General features: G+C 43.0%; 1 protein-coding gene across 2 annotated transcripts; it reads right to left on the bottom strand.

The window, feature by feature from the left end:
- Positions 1 to 5,299: 5,299 nt before the first annotated feature.
- NGDN (neuroguidin) lies at positions 5,300 to 13,284 on the bottom strand. Of its 2 annotated transcripts, none has more exons than XM_047738855.1 (11): positions 13,234 to 13,284; positions 12,843 to 12,902; positions 12,166 to 12,237; positions 8,390 to 8,527; positions 8,057 to 8,141; positions 7,921 to 7,973; positions 7,551 to 7,674; positions 7,287 to 7,455; positions 6,140 to 6,296; positions 5,938 to 5,995; positions 5,300 to 5,484 (listed from the first exon to the last, which is right to left on the bottom strand). In XM_047738855.1, exons 1-11 carry the CDS (start codon positions 13,252 to 13,254, stop codon positions 5,465 to 5,467), a joined length of 957 nt encoding a protein of 318 aa, XP_047594811.1. In that variant the 5' UTR covers positions 13,255 to 13,284; the 3' UTR covers positions 5,300 to 5,464. The 2 variants fall into 2 exon arrangements, with proteins under 2 accessions (XP_047594811.1, XP_047594812.1); XM_047738856.1 differs by lacking the exon at positions 13,234 to 13,284 and adding an exon at positions 12,348 to 12,377 and having other exon boundaries at positions 12,843 to 12,900.
- Between the last annotated feature and the right edge of the window lie 1,829 nt (positions 13,285 to 15,113).

The following is a 15,113-nucleotide window of genomic DNA, read 5'->3' as shown; positions in this document are numbered from 1 at the left end:
ACTCTCATCCACAGCCGCTTTTCATTAGGAGAGTCATCTGTAAGACGCCACCAATAGAAGAGATAAAGAAAAAGAAAGGGAGTAAGAAGAGTGTAGATTTTAGATAGGGGTGGCCGACAGAAACCCTGCAGACAGAGAGAAGGAGAGGGAGAGAAACAGAGAAAGCAAGAGAGCTGGAGCAGGGGGAGGGGAAGATGGCACTGCGGAAAAAGAGCGCCACAAAATTAATTTGAGGAAGGGAACAGTAGAGGAGACGTTGGTGGAATAACAATCAGGCAGTAGAGGGCTGGGGAAAGGGGGAGGGAGCCGGGGGTGGGAGGAGGGCCAGCACGCCGAGCAACAGCAGCACCACCTATGGGCATGGCGAAGGGTTACAGACAGCAACAAAAGAGGCCCCCAACTGGGCATGGGGAGTCTGGGGTGCGGGCAGGGAGGGAGAAGCTATGGCTTCTGCCCTTTAAACCTCTCGGTAACCAACTCGAAGGCTAAAAGAATAAATTCTATATGGCTCTCCTGGGAAAAGAGGGACTTAACAAGGTAAGGGAAAGAGGACACAGAACTCCTGGCTTTTTCCATTCCAAGGGGGTTTCCCCCTCGGAATTAAGGCAGTACAAAAGGGTATGAGAGGGAAGAAATGCCAGGTACTGAAAGGAATTCGTGAGCTGCTTCTTCTTTCATTAGCTTGAGAAAGGATTTTATCTTTATTTCCTAGTGATTTCCTTTCCCCAGTGGATGTTAGAGCATAGCTCCCTCCTTGGGGCAATGGATGCCCCTCACTCAGCTGCTTCCTCCCAGCATCGCCTTGAAACTCCCAACCATCATTAGAAACCCCCAGGGAGCCACCAAGCTCAGAGAAGGAAAAGGAAGGGTTCCCCTCCACCACCACCACCACCAGTCAAACAGACCTGGGAGGGGGATGGGGTAGAAAGAATGAAAGAGAGAACGCAAAAGCTCTGCAGAGGGAGGAGAGGGAGAGAAATGTGATCAGTGGTATTTGTTGTGCTTCCAGGGAGGAAGGATCCGTCACATTTTTAATAATAATAAATACATGATGACAGATTTGCCAGCACTGCTCCAGCTCCCTGGAATTGTGGGGGAGGGGAGCCAATGCAGCTGCAGCACAGACAACTATCCCCCCCCTCCCCCATTCGATGGGCTCAGTATTGCAGCAGCCTTCCCCTCCCCCTCTAACCGCAGTCCTCCCCATCACAGCCCACCCCTTCCCTGGTCCCTTCACACAGCTCTGCCTCTCCCTCCTCCACCTCTTTTCCTCTCACTCCCCCCCAACCCGACTCTCTTTTCAGCACTGGTCCTCATTTAACACGGTCTTACTCCAGCTCTCAAAACCTCAGTACCCATGAAGCCCTCCCCCAATCCTGAGGCCCTGCTGCTTCCTACCAGGGCCCTTCGGGCTGTTTGCAATCTCCCCCATACGACACCCCCACGGAACTAACCCAGTACATTTCAGCATTTCCTGGATTCCACCAAAAAGGGATGGTTTTTCCCCCATTTTTATTTCAATGTGACCTCCTTTCTCAACCTTAAATATAATGGCCATCAAATGTGCTTGTGTTCAGGGGGTGTCAGGGCCTTGGGACTAGGTGACTACTGCCACCTATTGACCCAAATTTGTTCAGGACAGACCTTTAATATACTTCTTACACAGCAAGGCTCTGTTATTTCAAGAGCATCAATAGCTTAAACATGCGAAGGCACGGCTCTTGGGGCTTCTCTGAGACCCTCTCAACAATGAGATCAAAGAAATACAAAAGCAAGACTGGGCAGAGAGCCAGAGCAGTGATGCTTTTCTCCATGCAGAGGCAGAAAGAGAGGCTGAGCACAAGAAATCAAAGAGCAAGTTTAAGTCTCTTCAAGGGTCTGTAAGCAAAGAATAGGGGACAGAGTTCCTCTCAAGGGTTGTTTAAAATATTGTGCATCACAATATGAATGATGTTACCAGCAGAGGAGAAGGCAGTTCACTCACTCACATGCTTCCATCAAGTTGGCCAAATCCTTGGATAAGTCTAAACATGGATCTGAGATTTACACACCTAAGAGACTGCAGGGAGGACAGGGATACTCAGAACTGTTGTTGAGCCTCACTCAATCTGCTACCAATCAAAACTGGAGACTGGACAGATAAACCGGGCTCTGCAAAGTGGCAGATCTCCACCATGCAGCTCTTTGGATTGGTTTAGCCATGTACTTTTCACCAACCCAAGGCAACCAACAAGATGGGAAAGCCAGAACTCTCCGTGGTACTGAAAATGGACACAATGAGATTATCCCTTCCTTGTAAACAAAATATATTTTTTCTAATAAAAAAATATATATCCATGAAGACTGCTGTGAACTCCTGACGGACACTTCCCCAAGCCTTCATAAAACTAACAATAACAGGCAAAACCAGGTCTTGGTCAAACCCTCCTTCACCCCTCAGATGAAAAAACTAAGGCAGAGAAAGACACTAAATTACTTGACTAGAGCAAGGCCAAGACTCTCTTTACCATTACAAAAACTGAACAGGGGCTCATATGCACTAATGACAGACATTACTTAGTGAACATTGGAAACGATCTGTTGCTAGCATTGCACTGAAGAAATCTGACATTTATGTGGTCTGAACAATCAAAGAACCGAATCTACGAGGAGGAATAAAGGATAGAAGAAAAGCAAACAACAGCCATAAAGTAATCCTGAGATTCAAATTCTTAGTTCCCTTGTTCTACTATTTAACAGTAGTTTTCAAAGTACATTCTATGGAGTTGAAAATTCTGCTTGGAACTACTCAGAAATCTTGGGGAAAGCAGGCTATCTTTCATCCCCACTTTAACTAAAGTAACTTCACTTACGCTTGTTTTACATATTGCAAATCCCAGTAAAACTTTGTCAGCAGTGTTCTCTAAATGGTATTTGATGACCCTGGGGCAAATATTCTCAGAAATTATTTAACATTTTGTTGGAAACATCTTTCAAGTAGTGCCTATCATCTAGAAAACCAGGGTAACAAGACATCCTGGGATTGAAGCCTGGATTGAATTAATGTAAGATTCACAAACGCAGGGGCTTTTGTTTGTTCAGTTCACTGGTGCACCACCAAGAGGGCAGAAGAGTATCTGGAACTTGTGGTTTCTTTGAAAGCAAGACCTTGAACAGAAATGGGGCTGTAGGGAAGCGGGAGCTAAAGGCTATAAACTACCTATCACTATTTTTAAAAAGGAAAAAAACAACCTGAAGATTTTCATGAGCCCCAAGATACTTGAGGGTCTCCATGCTGTTCTTCAAGCACGGCTGTCTAATTTATTAGCCATGTAACCTTGGGCAAAGGGCCTAAGTGTCTTAGTTTCCTCACTGTAAAATACTGGTGGTATATAATTTCTAAGGGTTATGTGTAAAGTGCATGGCTCAGTATATAACACAAAGGAAGATCTTAAAAAGAGGAAAAAAAGGGGCACCTGGGTGGCTCAGTTGTTAAGCATCTGCCTTCGGCTCAGGTCATGATCCCAGGGTCCCGGATTCGAGTACCGAGTTGGGCTCCCTGCTTGGTGGGAGGCCTGCTTCTCCCTCTCCCACTCCCCCTGCTTGTGTTCTCTCTCTCACTGTCTCTCTCTCTGTCAAATAAATAAATAAAATCTCTAAAAAAAAAAAAAAAAAAAAAAAAAAGGAAAAAGGATAAAGAAAAAAAAAGTACTCCTTTTCCTTGGCAGTGCCCATAACCCAAAAATTTTGATAAATTAGAAACAAATGCAACAGTTAGTCCTAAGAAGTGAATGTGGTGATCCTAACTAAAGCATTTTTTTTTTGTTTCTGTTTTAAAGATTTTGTGGGACGGGGGAAGCAGGCTCCCTGCCAAGCAGAGAGCCCAATTCGGGGCTCGATCCCAGGATCATGACCTGAGCCGAAGGCAGAGTCTTTAACCCACTGAGCCACCCAGGCGTCCCCTAACTAAAGCGTTTTTGAACTGAACCTCCTGTCCAGTTAGTTCCGCCAGAAAGGGAAAAGAATCTCTAAATCTGTTCTTGTGGCTCTTTGCTTAGATTCATTGGAGCAAATAGAAGTATGAGGGTCCTGGGCAGGTCAGGCTCCCTCAGATCTGCCAAGGACTAAAAGATCAAGGCCCCAGAAATAAGGGGGAGGGAATCTCAGAGATTCAGTCTAACACATTCATTTCTCAGCTGAGGAAAGTTAAAGGCCAGGGATGTTAAGTGATCTGCCCAAGATCACAGAGTGAACAAAAGACAGTAATAGGTTGTCTCCTACTTTCTACCAGGCTACAGTTGACCAGAAACAGACCCCGCCAAGTTGGGCTGACCAGTGTAAATCCAAATCCACAGGACTCAGAATCAACAAGGATTTAGTGATTTAATAACCTAATTATACCTTCTCCATGCCACCGCCCAGGAATGCAGACACAAAATTAGCTTTTTATACTCTAGTGAATTTATTCTACAGATTCTTCAACTTCTGTCTCTTCCTGTTCCTCTTTTCACTTTCTGTATTATCCAAGGCCTGAACTATCTCCCACCAACAGAGGTCGTTCTGTGGACAGAATACAAGATCTCAGATACATAACTCCTACCAATCCCTTGATTTAGGCTTTATTTCTGTGGGATTCTCATTCTTTTGGTCTTCAAACTAGGAATATTCTGTCTGCCTATTTTTGGCACTCCTCTGTAAGCTCTTTGTAAACGTACTGGCCTTTAATAACTGGAAAACTAGGGCCTTAGTTGAGGGAGGGTCAAAGGCTACAAAATATAAGACTATGCTGATTCTTCACACTCTAGTCTTCTCATTCACTCTGCTATTCTCTCCAGATTAATTCTTTAACTGACCAAAGATCAGCTCTATGTTTATACTATTTTAGAAAGAAAAGAAAAACAATCAAATGTAGAGAGAAGAGTAACTTGTGGACAAGGAAAGGTTCTACCTAGCTTTTGCCAGTCAAGCACCAAAGTTTCCTGAACCACTGATGCCATCTGGTGGCCAGCAAGATACAATAACAAAACAAAACTCACATATTTAAGATGACTTGAACTAAATTATAACAAATCATATATGAAATTGGGGCAATGTGGGTTGGAAGAGTGGATTATACTACTCTAATCCCCCAATACTTTCTGTTAAATGACCAATTTACAGTCTGAGGAAAATATACTATCAAAGGAAACTGTATAGAGCCAAACTTCTCACTCCCCCCACAAAATTTCATCTTTCCTCTTTCCCTTTTATCACCCTCTCACCAAAATACCCCACACCCAGTGAGTCCAGTCACACAATACATGTGCAAAAGGGGCTTCAATTCATAAGTAAAATCAATTTTATTAATAAAGATCTTTCCATATGTCCAGAGCAAACAATGAATTTCAAGGAAAAAAAAAACAAAAAACAAAAAAACCCTACATACAGTGAAATTAGAAGTATCCCAGGAAGACAACAAATACAATATAAACATGTACACCCACAATCACCGCCGCCTCCGAAAACCTGAAAGGAAGGGAAACCAAGAATGAGGCAAAGGACAGTTGGAAAAGCTGAGGGGACAAGAAAAAAAGAACACTTAGAGAGAAGGGCTCAGGAAGGGCTGGTCCCCTGGGCAGTACTTTCTGCATGTTCCCAGGACAAAAGACTAGAAGTAGGAATGAAACTGAACCATGATAATGGTTCCTTCAAGTGGTACTACCACAGTTCTACTGAAGGAAGCCTGCATACAAACCGTGGGATCTTAGAGACAGAATCCAGAAATCTTGTTTGTGAATGATGCTGATTTTCAGCTTGACAAAGAATAACGAAGCCCACCTCTAAAGAGATGAATGCCCAGTCAGGAAGAGATACTAGGGGGGGTTGGTGAGACCTAGGAGGGCAAATCTGGAGAGCTAACATCCCAATTTGTACGGCCCACCCTGCACTTCACCATCCAAGTCCTAGCCACTGACTGACCTTTTTTTTTCCGACCTTTCTTTGGTATCTTCTTCCGCTTCTTAACAGGATTCTGATCCTGGAAACAGATGGAGAAGTGAAGGAATGGTGGTGTACGTCCAAGGGTTAGCATCCCTTCCTGCATTCCGCATGGTAATGAGCCCCACATCCACCTGGCTGGAATCCAGGAGGCTATCTCCCACCACTGCACCCACAACCTCACCTCATCAAGATGAGGGGCTCCTCCTGTCAAAGCACTGATGTCACTGAAGTGTGTGAGGGAATGGAGTTGTGAGCTCATGACATTTGCCCGTTTTCGCCGTCCTTTCTCACGTTTACTGACACTTAAACGCACCATCATGCTCTCCTCATAGTTAATCCTGCCGCAGAAATAGTTTACAACATGTTTAGTCCATTCACACAGAAAGCTGCAGCCAAGAACCTGGGCCCAGGTATTTACTCACCCCCCTACTCATATAGTTCTCAAGAAATTTCACAGCAAGTCAATGGAGTATTAAGAGCAAATCAGATGTCTAATATCACGCTTCTTCAACAAAATGTTCTTTATGCCAGAAATTCCCTCTTCCCTAGAAATGAACTCACAGTCCATCCACAAGAATACTTAAGCTATTATACTAGAAACATCTTCTACTTCACCTTCACAAACAGGATTCCCTACATGGGCCCCTTCACTCAAATCTATCTACAGAGATTGCCACCAATGCAAAATTGGTGAGTCTGTATTCGTATTACAATTGCTTTTTTGCTTTTCTTCCCTCAACTTACCTATCACTCCCAATGCCATTTTAGAAATCTGACTTCATTGCCTTCTGAACAAAAGTGAGAACTGTGATAGCAAAATACAGAATTTCTAAGCCCCACAGAGTGGATAGAACTGCACATATTCCTCTTCCTATAGCATTTGTTCAGCCTAAACAGCCTAAACAGTTGGGAAAAAGAAAACATTCTTCCTCTATTCTGTACCTAACACCCCTCATTCTTAGAAACCATCAGCCTGGGGCGTGCCTGTGTGGCTCAGTTGTTAAGCATCTGCCTTTGGCTCAGATCATGATCCTGGGAACCTGGGATCAAGGCCTGCATCGGGCTCCCTGCTCAGCAGGAAGCCTGCTTCTCCCTCTCCCACTCCCCCTGTTTGTGTTCCCTCTCTCATGGTCTCTCTGTGAAATAAATAAATAAAATCTTCTAAAAAGGAAAAGAAATGAAATGAAATGAAACAAAACCATCAGCCTTTCACTCCACTTTCTCTACAATGTGAGTTCCCTTGGTACCAGACTTAATCACATTCATCCAAAACATAAGGACAGCTTTCTATGGTGTAGAAAACAATTTTCAACTGCAAGGACTCAGACCTGTGTTGATCCTCTTGACTTTGGCGAGTAACATGAGGATGCCGAGCATCACGGATTTCCTCTGGAGCATCTGAGTACTGCTCCTTCAGTTCACGAATGACAGAGCTGCTCAATGCCCGTTTTTTGGCCCGTTCTAGGCGCTTCTTTTCCCTCTCAGCTTCTGTTTCATCTATGTGATAAAAATCAGCAAGGGTTATCCCAGAACAGAGAAAAGGAAAAGAGAAACACAATTTATGCTGAGGAGGCAGCAGCCACAGTTCATACCATAATGTACTGGAACCAAGCGTGGTGGAACATATTTCTTAACTGTTCCTTTTGCAGATTTCTTTCCTGAAGCTGGAGATTGGCCTTCTTCGGCTTCATCTTCTTCCTCATCCTCAGAGCTCAACTACAAAAGAACATAATGCCCATAAACTTAGGAAATGTTAGACAATAAGAAAAACTAGAGTAGCTAGAGTAGCCTGGGGAGGTGGGAATATAAGCAAAAGTAAGAAAGGAAAACCTCATACTCTCTATTCTAAGGCACAAGATGGAAGTCAACAGTAGTAAGAGAATCCCAGGAGATCTGGGATCACCCACGAGGCTCATTCAGGCTTAGAGTCCTCAGGAAAACTGGGATAATGCAACTCCCTACCTTGCTCATCATATTGCTGGGATGAGGCTTAAAACGGAGTGGGTCGTTCTCACCTGAAATAAAAAACCCAAAATATTTTATAAGATTTAAAAATTTATGACAGTCCCCACATAACCTTATAGCTTCTGCCACTTACTGAGGCTGCCTGTCACCGCAGTCTTGACTAGTTTGTCAACTTGATACTTCAGTTTTTGGTCCAAGGGACGAAGCTTTTCCAAAACCTATAATGTGGTTAAGTAGGATTATATTCCCTTCCCAAAATTAAACATACATCAGAATCTCTATATTAAGTTGCCAGATAAAGAACCTAAAATATTGACAAACTAGAACAAATGAATGAGAAAACAGTTTTTTCATTTGGTTCTTCACTTAATCATGAAAACACCCACTTAAATGAGAGCTATTGTGTGACAGTCCTAGAGTTTAGGCTGTGGAAACCTAGAACACTAAGATGCCAAGTGCTTCATACCGTGCGAATCTCCACCAGTCTCAAAACTGCAGGATGTCCCTGAAGAGACCCTCCTGAGGCTTTGTCCAGGATGAGATGGGTCAAATCCATAAGGTACATAAGCAGTAGCTGGTCTTTTACTTCCAAGAGGCTGAGACCCTGAGGTGAAAAACAGAGTAGGAGATGCAAATTCATTTTTAGCTAGAAAATCAGAAGGAAGGCGTAGGTTAAATAGGATAATTTTTTCCAAGTTTATGTTTTTCCCAATCAGTTCCTGTAAGGTATCTGGAAGAGTCTTAAGGAGGTGACTCTACCTTAAATGGCCCCAGCGACAACTATGCTAACATGACAGAGGCAAACCTGTAAGAATTACTGGAAGACAGTAAGAACAGGAAAATCAATAAAGCAACCCCCAAAATAACAATGACATGGTTTCTCAACCTCAGAGCCACTGACATTTGGGAAGGGGCAATTTTCTGTTGGGAAGGCTGTCTGGGCCCTGAAGGATGTTGAGCAGCATCCTTGGCCTCTACCCTTCAGGAGCCCTCCAAATTTTGATAATCAAACTGTCTCCATAGAGTGCTGAATCTTAAGTTAATTTAATGAAAAGAATTATTCATTTTAACCCCATCAATGGAATTATGCAATACATTTAAAAACAATAATCTACATATATAGACTTAATTGGACTTAATTCCATGTCAGCACACTTTCTGCACTATAATATGCTTCCGATTAAGGCAGAGTAAGTATGATGCACACATTTTATTTTATCTTTTTTTTTTAACTTTACTCATTTATTAGCGAGAGAGAGAGAGAGAGAGAGAAAACACATGCACACGAGGAAGGGGAGAGGGAGACTGGAGTCAGACACAGGGCTCGATTCCAGGACCCTGGGATCATGACCTGAGCTGAAGTCAGATACTGAACTGACTGAGCCACCCAGGTGCCTCCACACATTTTATATACAGAGAGAAATCTGTGGAGAATAACATGCTATTAACAATTGCTACCCCTGGGGATCCAGATGAGGAAAAGGAAGAAATGGAGTGTGCACTTCACAGCATTTTACCATCAAGCATTTACCACTTTTACAATAAAAGAAATTTCCAAACATGTACCCCAGAAGTTATCTCAGATTATGATTACACTGTTTTTAAATTTTCCTTTCGTGGTTTTATGCATCTTCCAAACTTTCTAAAATTAAAACACACGTTATATTTACAGTCAGAAAATCAAGCAAACATTATAGGAGTTTATTCTTTTACACACGAGAAAGTAACACATGAGCAGACTTAAGTTAAAAAAAAAAAAATTTTGTGATGAGATAAAATGGAACTGTAAAAGTCCACAGCCCTGGGAAGACCTATTTCAGAGAGACTACATATTCTACCTACGTCTACAGAATATTAGGAGTAGAGCTGGGATTCAAACTCAGCCAACACCTAATCTCTAGGTATCTTTAAACCAACATCCAAAGCTATTGAGATCAGCACTAGTGCGATAACAGGAGGAGGAGCAAAGATTTTAAAGACAGACAAAATGAGTTTAAGTTCTGAATCAGGCATTTGGTAGTCAAATAATGGGTACGTCACTTAACCCTATGACCCCAGTCTCCTCATTTATAACACATACAGTATTTCCTTCCCAAAAAAGTAATTATGAGGCTTAAATAAAATAAAAGAGGAAAGCACTCTGTAACCTGTAAAGCGCCTCGTAAGGTTTTGGTCCTGAGGGATAAGTTACTAAGTATCTGTTCAATGAATAAATATATAGTGATCTAATATAAGTTTTTTGGGTTTTTTTTTCTGGGTTTTTTTTTGGTAACGTGTCATGTGATCTGACTGAGCCAGCCAGGTGCCGCTATAGTGAGTGATCTAATAAATACGATGGTGGCGCAGAACTAGCCAAGAATATGAGAAGCAGGTTCTTCTGATGAGCTTGGACACTGTTAAGTTCAAACTGAGTGACAAGCATATAGAAAAAACAACAAAAAAACCCCCACAAAGATGAAAAAATAAAAATAGCTAAAAACAAAAACTGCATGATGAGAAAGAAAAGGCAAAAAGAGAATATATTAAAAATTCTATTAGCTGTAGGGGTGCATGGCTGGCTCAGTCAACGGAGCATGCAACTCTTGATCTCAGGGTTGTGAGTTCAAGCCCCATGTTGGATGCAGAGATTACTTAAGAATAAAATCTTTAGGGACACCTGGGTGGCTGAGTTGGTTAAGCGTCTGCCTTTTGCTCAGGTCATGATCCCAGAATCCTGAGATCCAGGCCCGAATGAAGCTCCCCACTTAGTGGGGAGTCTGATTCTCCCTCTCCCCTACACTTGTGTACTCTCTCTCAAATAAATAATCTTGGGGAAAAAAAAAGAATAAAATATTTAATTGATCTCAGCTCAGGTCTTGATCTCAGGGTCATGAGTCCAAGCCCCACTTTGGGTTCTAACTCCACTGGGTGTGGCACCTACTTAAGTGAAAAAAAAAAAAATCCTTCAATGTCTCTTACTAATAAGCTACCATAAAGATTTCCATACTTTTGTTGACCTATGGAATTTTTTGCTCAAATACCACCTTAGGACAAAAACTCAATATATAAAACAGGTAATACCACAGTTTTCCAGTTCAAGCAGGTATGAATGACCCAGAGCCCTCCTTCTATACTGCTTCACATCCAATGATCCCTAAGAAGGTTCTACAAGACCTTGATTTAAAAACTACCATATTTCCATTTTTTAAAAAAGATCTTATTTATTTGAGAGAGAATGCACAGAAGGGAGAGAAGCAGACTCTCTGCTGAGCAGGGAGCCCGAAGCAATGCAGGACTTGATCCCAGGTCCCCAGAATCATGACCTGAGCCAAAGGCAGACACTTAACCAACTGAGCCACATAAACGCCCTACCATATTTCAATTTTAAGATGCACACCATTTCCGTATTTTAACATCTCTGAAGTCAGGATGTATCTTTTAATCAATGATATCTTAATGTTAAATTATAGATTAACAGACAGCATTTTAAGTATACAAAGTAAGTGGTATGTTCCCAGTTAACGGCATCTTAGGTTAGAGGAAATAACAGTCGTAAATCCTCAGATGGCCTACAAGGTTCTTCGAAGAGCGACTATTTTTCTTTTCTTTTTAAATTATTTTTATTAACATATAATGTATTATTTGCCCCAGAGAGTGACTACTTTTCTAGTGTTATTTCCTACTCCCCATCCCATCCCCCAACACACTGTAGAGCCAACCACACTAAATGACCTCCTTCCCCAGGATATCACCATGCTTTCAGGTCTCTGTGCCTTTGTATATGCTGTTTCTTTCTGTTCCCTGGACTCTTATTTATTCTTCATAATCCATATTTTCTGAGAAGCCTTCCCTCATTTCCTCTGCTCTCTGGCACTGTGAAGTGATTGCTCTTGCTCAAACCTATTGCTCTGATCTGTCTTCTCCACTAGACTTCAGCAGGGAAACTGGATCTTACTCATCTTCGAAGCTCTAATACTTAGGACATACAAGAAACTCAATAAACCTACGATAAAAGAACTGTTGAGAACAAGCCAGAGGATATTAGGTCTTCAAATATGTCTTTTTTTTTTTTTAAGATTTTATTTATTTAGAAAGAGAGAGAGGGAATACAAGCAGGGGGAGTGGGAGGGGAGAAGCAGGCTTCCCTCTGAGCAGAGAGCCTGATGTGGGGCTCGATCCCAGGATGTTGGGATCATGACCTGGGCCAAATGCAGACACTTAGCGACTGAGCCACCCAGGTGCCCCTCTTCAAATATATCTTACCTTCTCTGTAGGATAGGCTCTAGCTTGAACTTTTTTTGTCAGAGCTTGTATTTGTGCAGTTACAGCCATCGCCTGAAATCAGTTCAAATAAAACAGCTGAGGAGAATACACCTAAGTCATCTCTGTGACCTATGAAGGGCAAAAACTAAACAATGACGCCTAAAAATCATCAGCAATGTTACCTGAAATGTAGCACTACCTTCTTTTCAGTTCTGGGAAAGTATAGCAGAGATGGTTTTTGATACTTCATCAAAAAGTACAAAAAACTTTCCACCTTTTCTTAAAGCTACAGAAACCATCATACCAAACCATGGGGGAAGGGATGGGAACTGGGCCAGTGTTGGGGGGAAGGGTGCTGTACCTTTATGGTACTGGATGAACTTTCAACCAGTACACCTAGGTACCCTAAGGGCAAATCATACCACTTTTCCCAGCCCTGGTTTCCTTAGCTATAAATAGAAAAGGAAATCATTCAGACGACTTCTTTTTGGAGTTTTCTGTATTGCTTTGGATGCAGAAATCAATTACTTTAAATTCTAGCCTGAAAAGGTTTTCCTGGCTCTCAAGGTATTTGGTATCATTCAATACATGCCTTCAAACGACCAGTTTGGAGATGAAGCACACAAAACCAAAGCCAATTCGTCACTAACCCGTCCCAAAGGGGTGATATGACTCACCTGCTCCTGAAGGTTCTTCAAAAGTGTGACAGCACCTGGCAGGTCTGACTCCAGCACCTCCTGTGAGAGGGAGAGAGAAAATAAAGAAAAGCCCTTCTTTCCTCAAGATTATGAGAAGATTTGGGGGGTGGAAAACACTCTCCTTCAGACACCCCAGACTTCCGACTTTCCCACTCCAGTACACGTGCAGCCTTGCTTCAAAGCCGGCCAATCCTCCACATTTCTAAGAGAAGCGGTAGCTTCAGCTCCGTCACCCTACTCCTCCTCTCGCCCCGCTGTGCCAAGGAGGCTGCTTCCTTTCATCACTCCCTTCCCTCGCGCCAATAATTTGCCCAGGGCCGCTGAGGGTATAGGAAAATCCCAAAATAGCAACGCGAGGAAGCAAACTCACGGGACTACCCCGCGCCGCCATCTTCACAAAGCCTGCCTCTTCCGGGGCGGTACTTTCTGAGCTAACATTGGGCGATAGACTTGATAGACAACAGCCACTTGTAAATCTAAGCCACTAGGAATAGTGATCTCTCACTTCCGACCCGAACAGGATGTGCGGGATTGGAGCCACATCCAGCCAATAGAATGGAAGAACTGACTATCTTCGTCAGATTTAGGGAGCTATCTAATGACGTAAAAAAGCTCGTGGAAACGGACACGTGATTAGCAGATTGTGTAGAATGTTTGGAGCTAAACCAATATAAAACTAGCCAAGTGACTGATCGACAATTAGAAAGGCCCAATGGCAAAAGGACGTTTGCAGAGCCGACTGAGAACGTATTGGCTTCCCGGATACCGCCGTACCCAGTCTTTTTCATTACTCTGCCCTTGCGTGGCCACAACTGATCGCTAGGTGGCAGTCCTCGGCTTCTCTCTGGGGTGGCTGGGTTACGGATACGCGGTAGCGTGCCGCTGCTCCAATGCAGGTCGCGCGAGATCCCTCACAGACCGCGCGAGATCCCTCACAGACCGCAAGGCCCTTGGATCAACTTTGTGTCAGTAGACTTGTGTGACCCTGGAGAGGTCACTCGGTCTCTGAGCCTTGGCCAGAGACGCCCCGAGGTAGATTACAAACGGACGCCCAGGACATCCGCTCTTACCTCCTCGTGGTGTGCGGAGGAGACCCTGTGCCACTCCCATGTGCCACTCCCAACACTCCTCGTCCCTACCCGTTTGGGGACGTGAAAGTGCGTTTTACAAAGGAGGAAGCCAGTTAAGATTTATGTGACATGTCCCTATCACATAGGTCCGCAACAGAACTTGGTCCAAATCCAGCTTGTTTCATTCTTTTCTCCATATTTCAAAATATGTCAATTCACTCCTGCTTCTCACAGGCTGGTAAAGTGAATTGAGTCTGGATTAATTGCTTCCATCCCCTGCCTTAGGAAGTAAGCCCTGCAGAGGCTGATAATGGTCTTGAATTTGTCCTGCAAGGGCGAGCTGACCTCTGACTAGAAATGAGATCTCCTGACTTGGAACTGTCTTCTGGAATTAAGGAAGGAATAACCCCCATATCTCAGCCAGGGTGGGAAGATACTGGTTTCTAAATTTTTTGCGGGACTCGGGAAGAATAGGTAGGGGTTGTATCCAGTCCCTATGCCTCTTAACATTGGTTTGCTGCTTCAAGCCCATGTGGAAGCTCAGAGTGCCTTGATAACCTATTCATTCTATTAATAAATTTTGTACAGCTTGTCAGGATTTGTATTATGAAAAGTTGCCTTTTCATATATATATATATATTTGTCAGAGACAGCAAGCGAGAGCACAAGCAAGGAGAGCAGGGGGCAGAGGGATAAGCAGACTCCCCGATGAGCGGGAAGGATGTGGGACTTGATCCCAGAACACTGGGATCATGACCTGACCTGAAGGCAAACACTTAACCATCTGAGCCACCCAGGCATCCTGAAAAGTTGCCATTTCAACATAAATCCTCATACTTGCCCTGTTAGGTCACAAATAAGATTTTCTTTTCCTTGAAATTTGAAATTAATCTGTTCATATGCATTATGATGTCAGTGAGGATACAAATTATGCTGCTTTGTTTTGGTTTTGATAATTAAGTACTTGCCAGTCATTCTTTTTGTTATAAGAAAATCTTGGAGTTAACAGTACAGTAAATCTTTGTAAAACTCTTCCAGGACTCAACCAACAAGTATTGGCCAGAACACGAGATCATTAAATTTATTGTTTTCTATTTCTTTCAGCAAGTCCATAAACTGTCAGTCATTAATAACATTTGATGCACTGTAATTCCTATCCATTCCTCATTCCTCTAGATAA

This window comes from Lutra lutra, chromosome 7 (genome assembly GCF_902655055.1).
Source record: "Lutra lutra chromosome 7, mLutLut1.2, whole genome shotgun sequence".
NCBI lineage: Eukaryota > Metazoa > Chordata > Mammalia > Carnivora > Mustelidae > Lutra > Lutra lutra.
The sequence above is the reverse complement of the archived record's forward strand: the minus strand, read 5'-3'. Positions and strand labels throughout refer to the sequence as shown.

Excerpts from the sequence above, each read along its gene's own strand:
- NGDN (XM_047738855.1), bottom strand. The coding sequence starts at position 13,254 with ATGGCGGCGCGGGGTAGTCCC. Across the intron at positions 5,996-6,139 it reads GAGCCCCTCATCTTGATGAG|GATCAGAATCCTGTTAAGAA; the intron begins GTGAGGTTGTGG and ends ATCTGTTTCCAG. Across the intron at positions 5,485-5,937 it reads GAAAGGTCGGAAAAAAAAAG|GTTTTCGGAGGCGGCGGTGA; the intron begins GTCAGTCAGTGG and ends CCTTCCTTTCAG.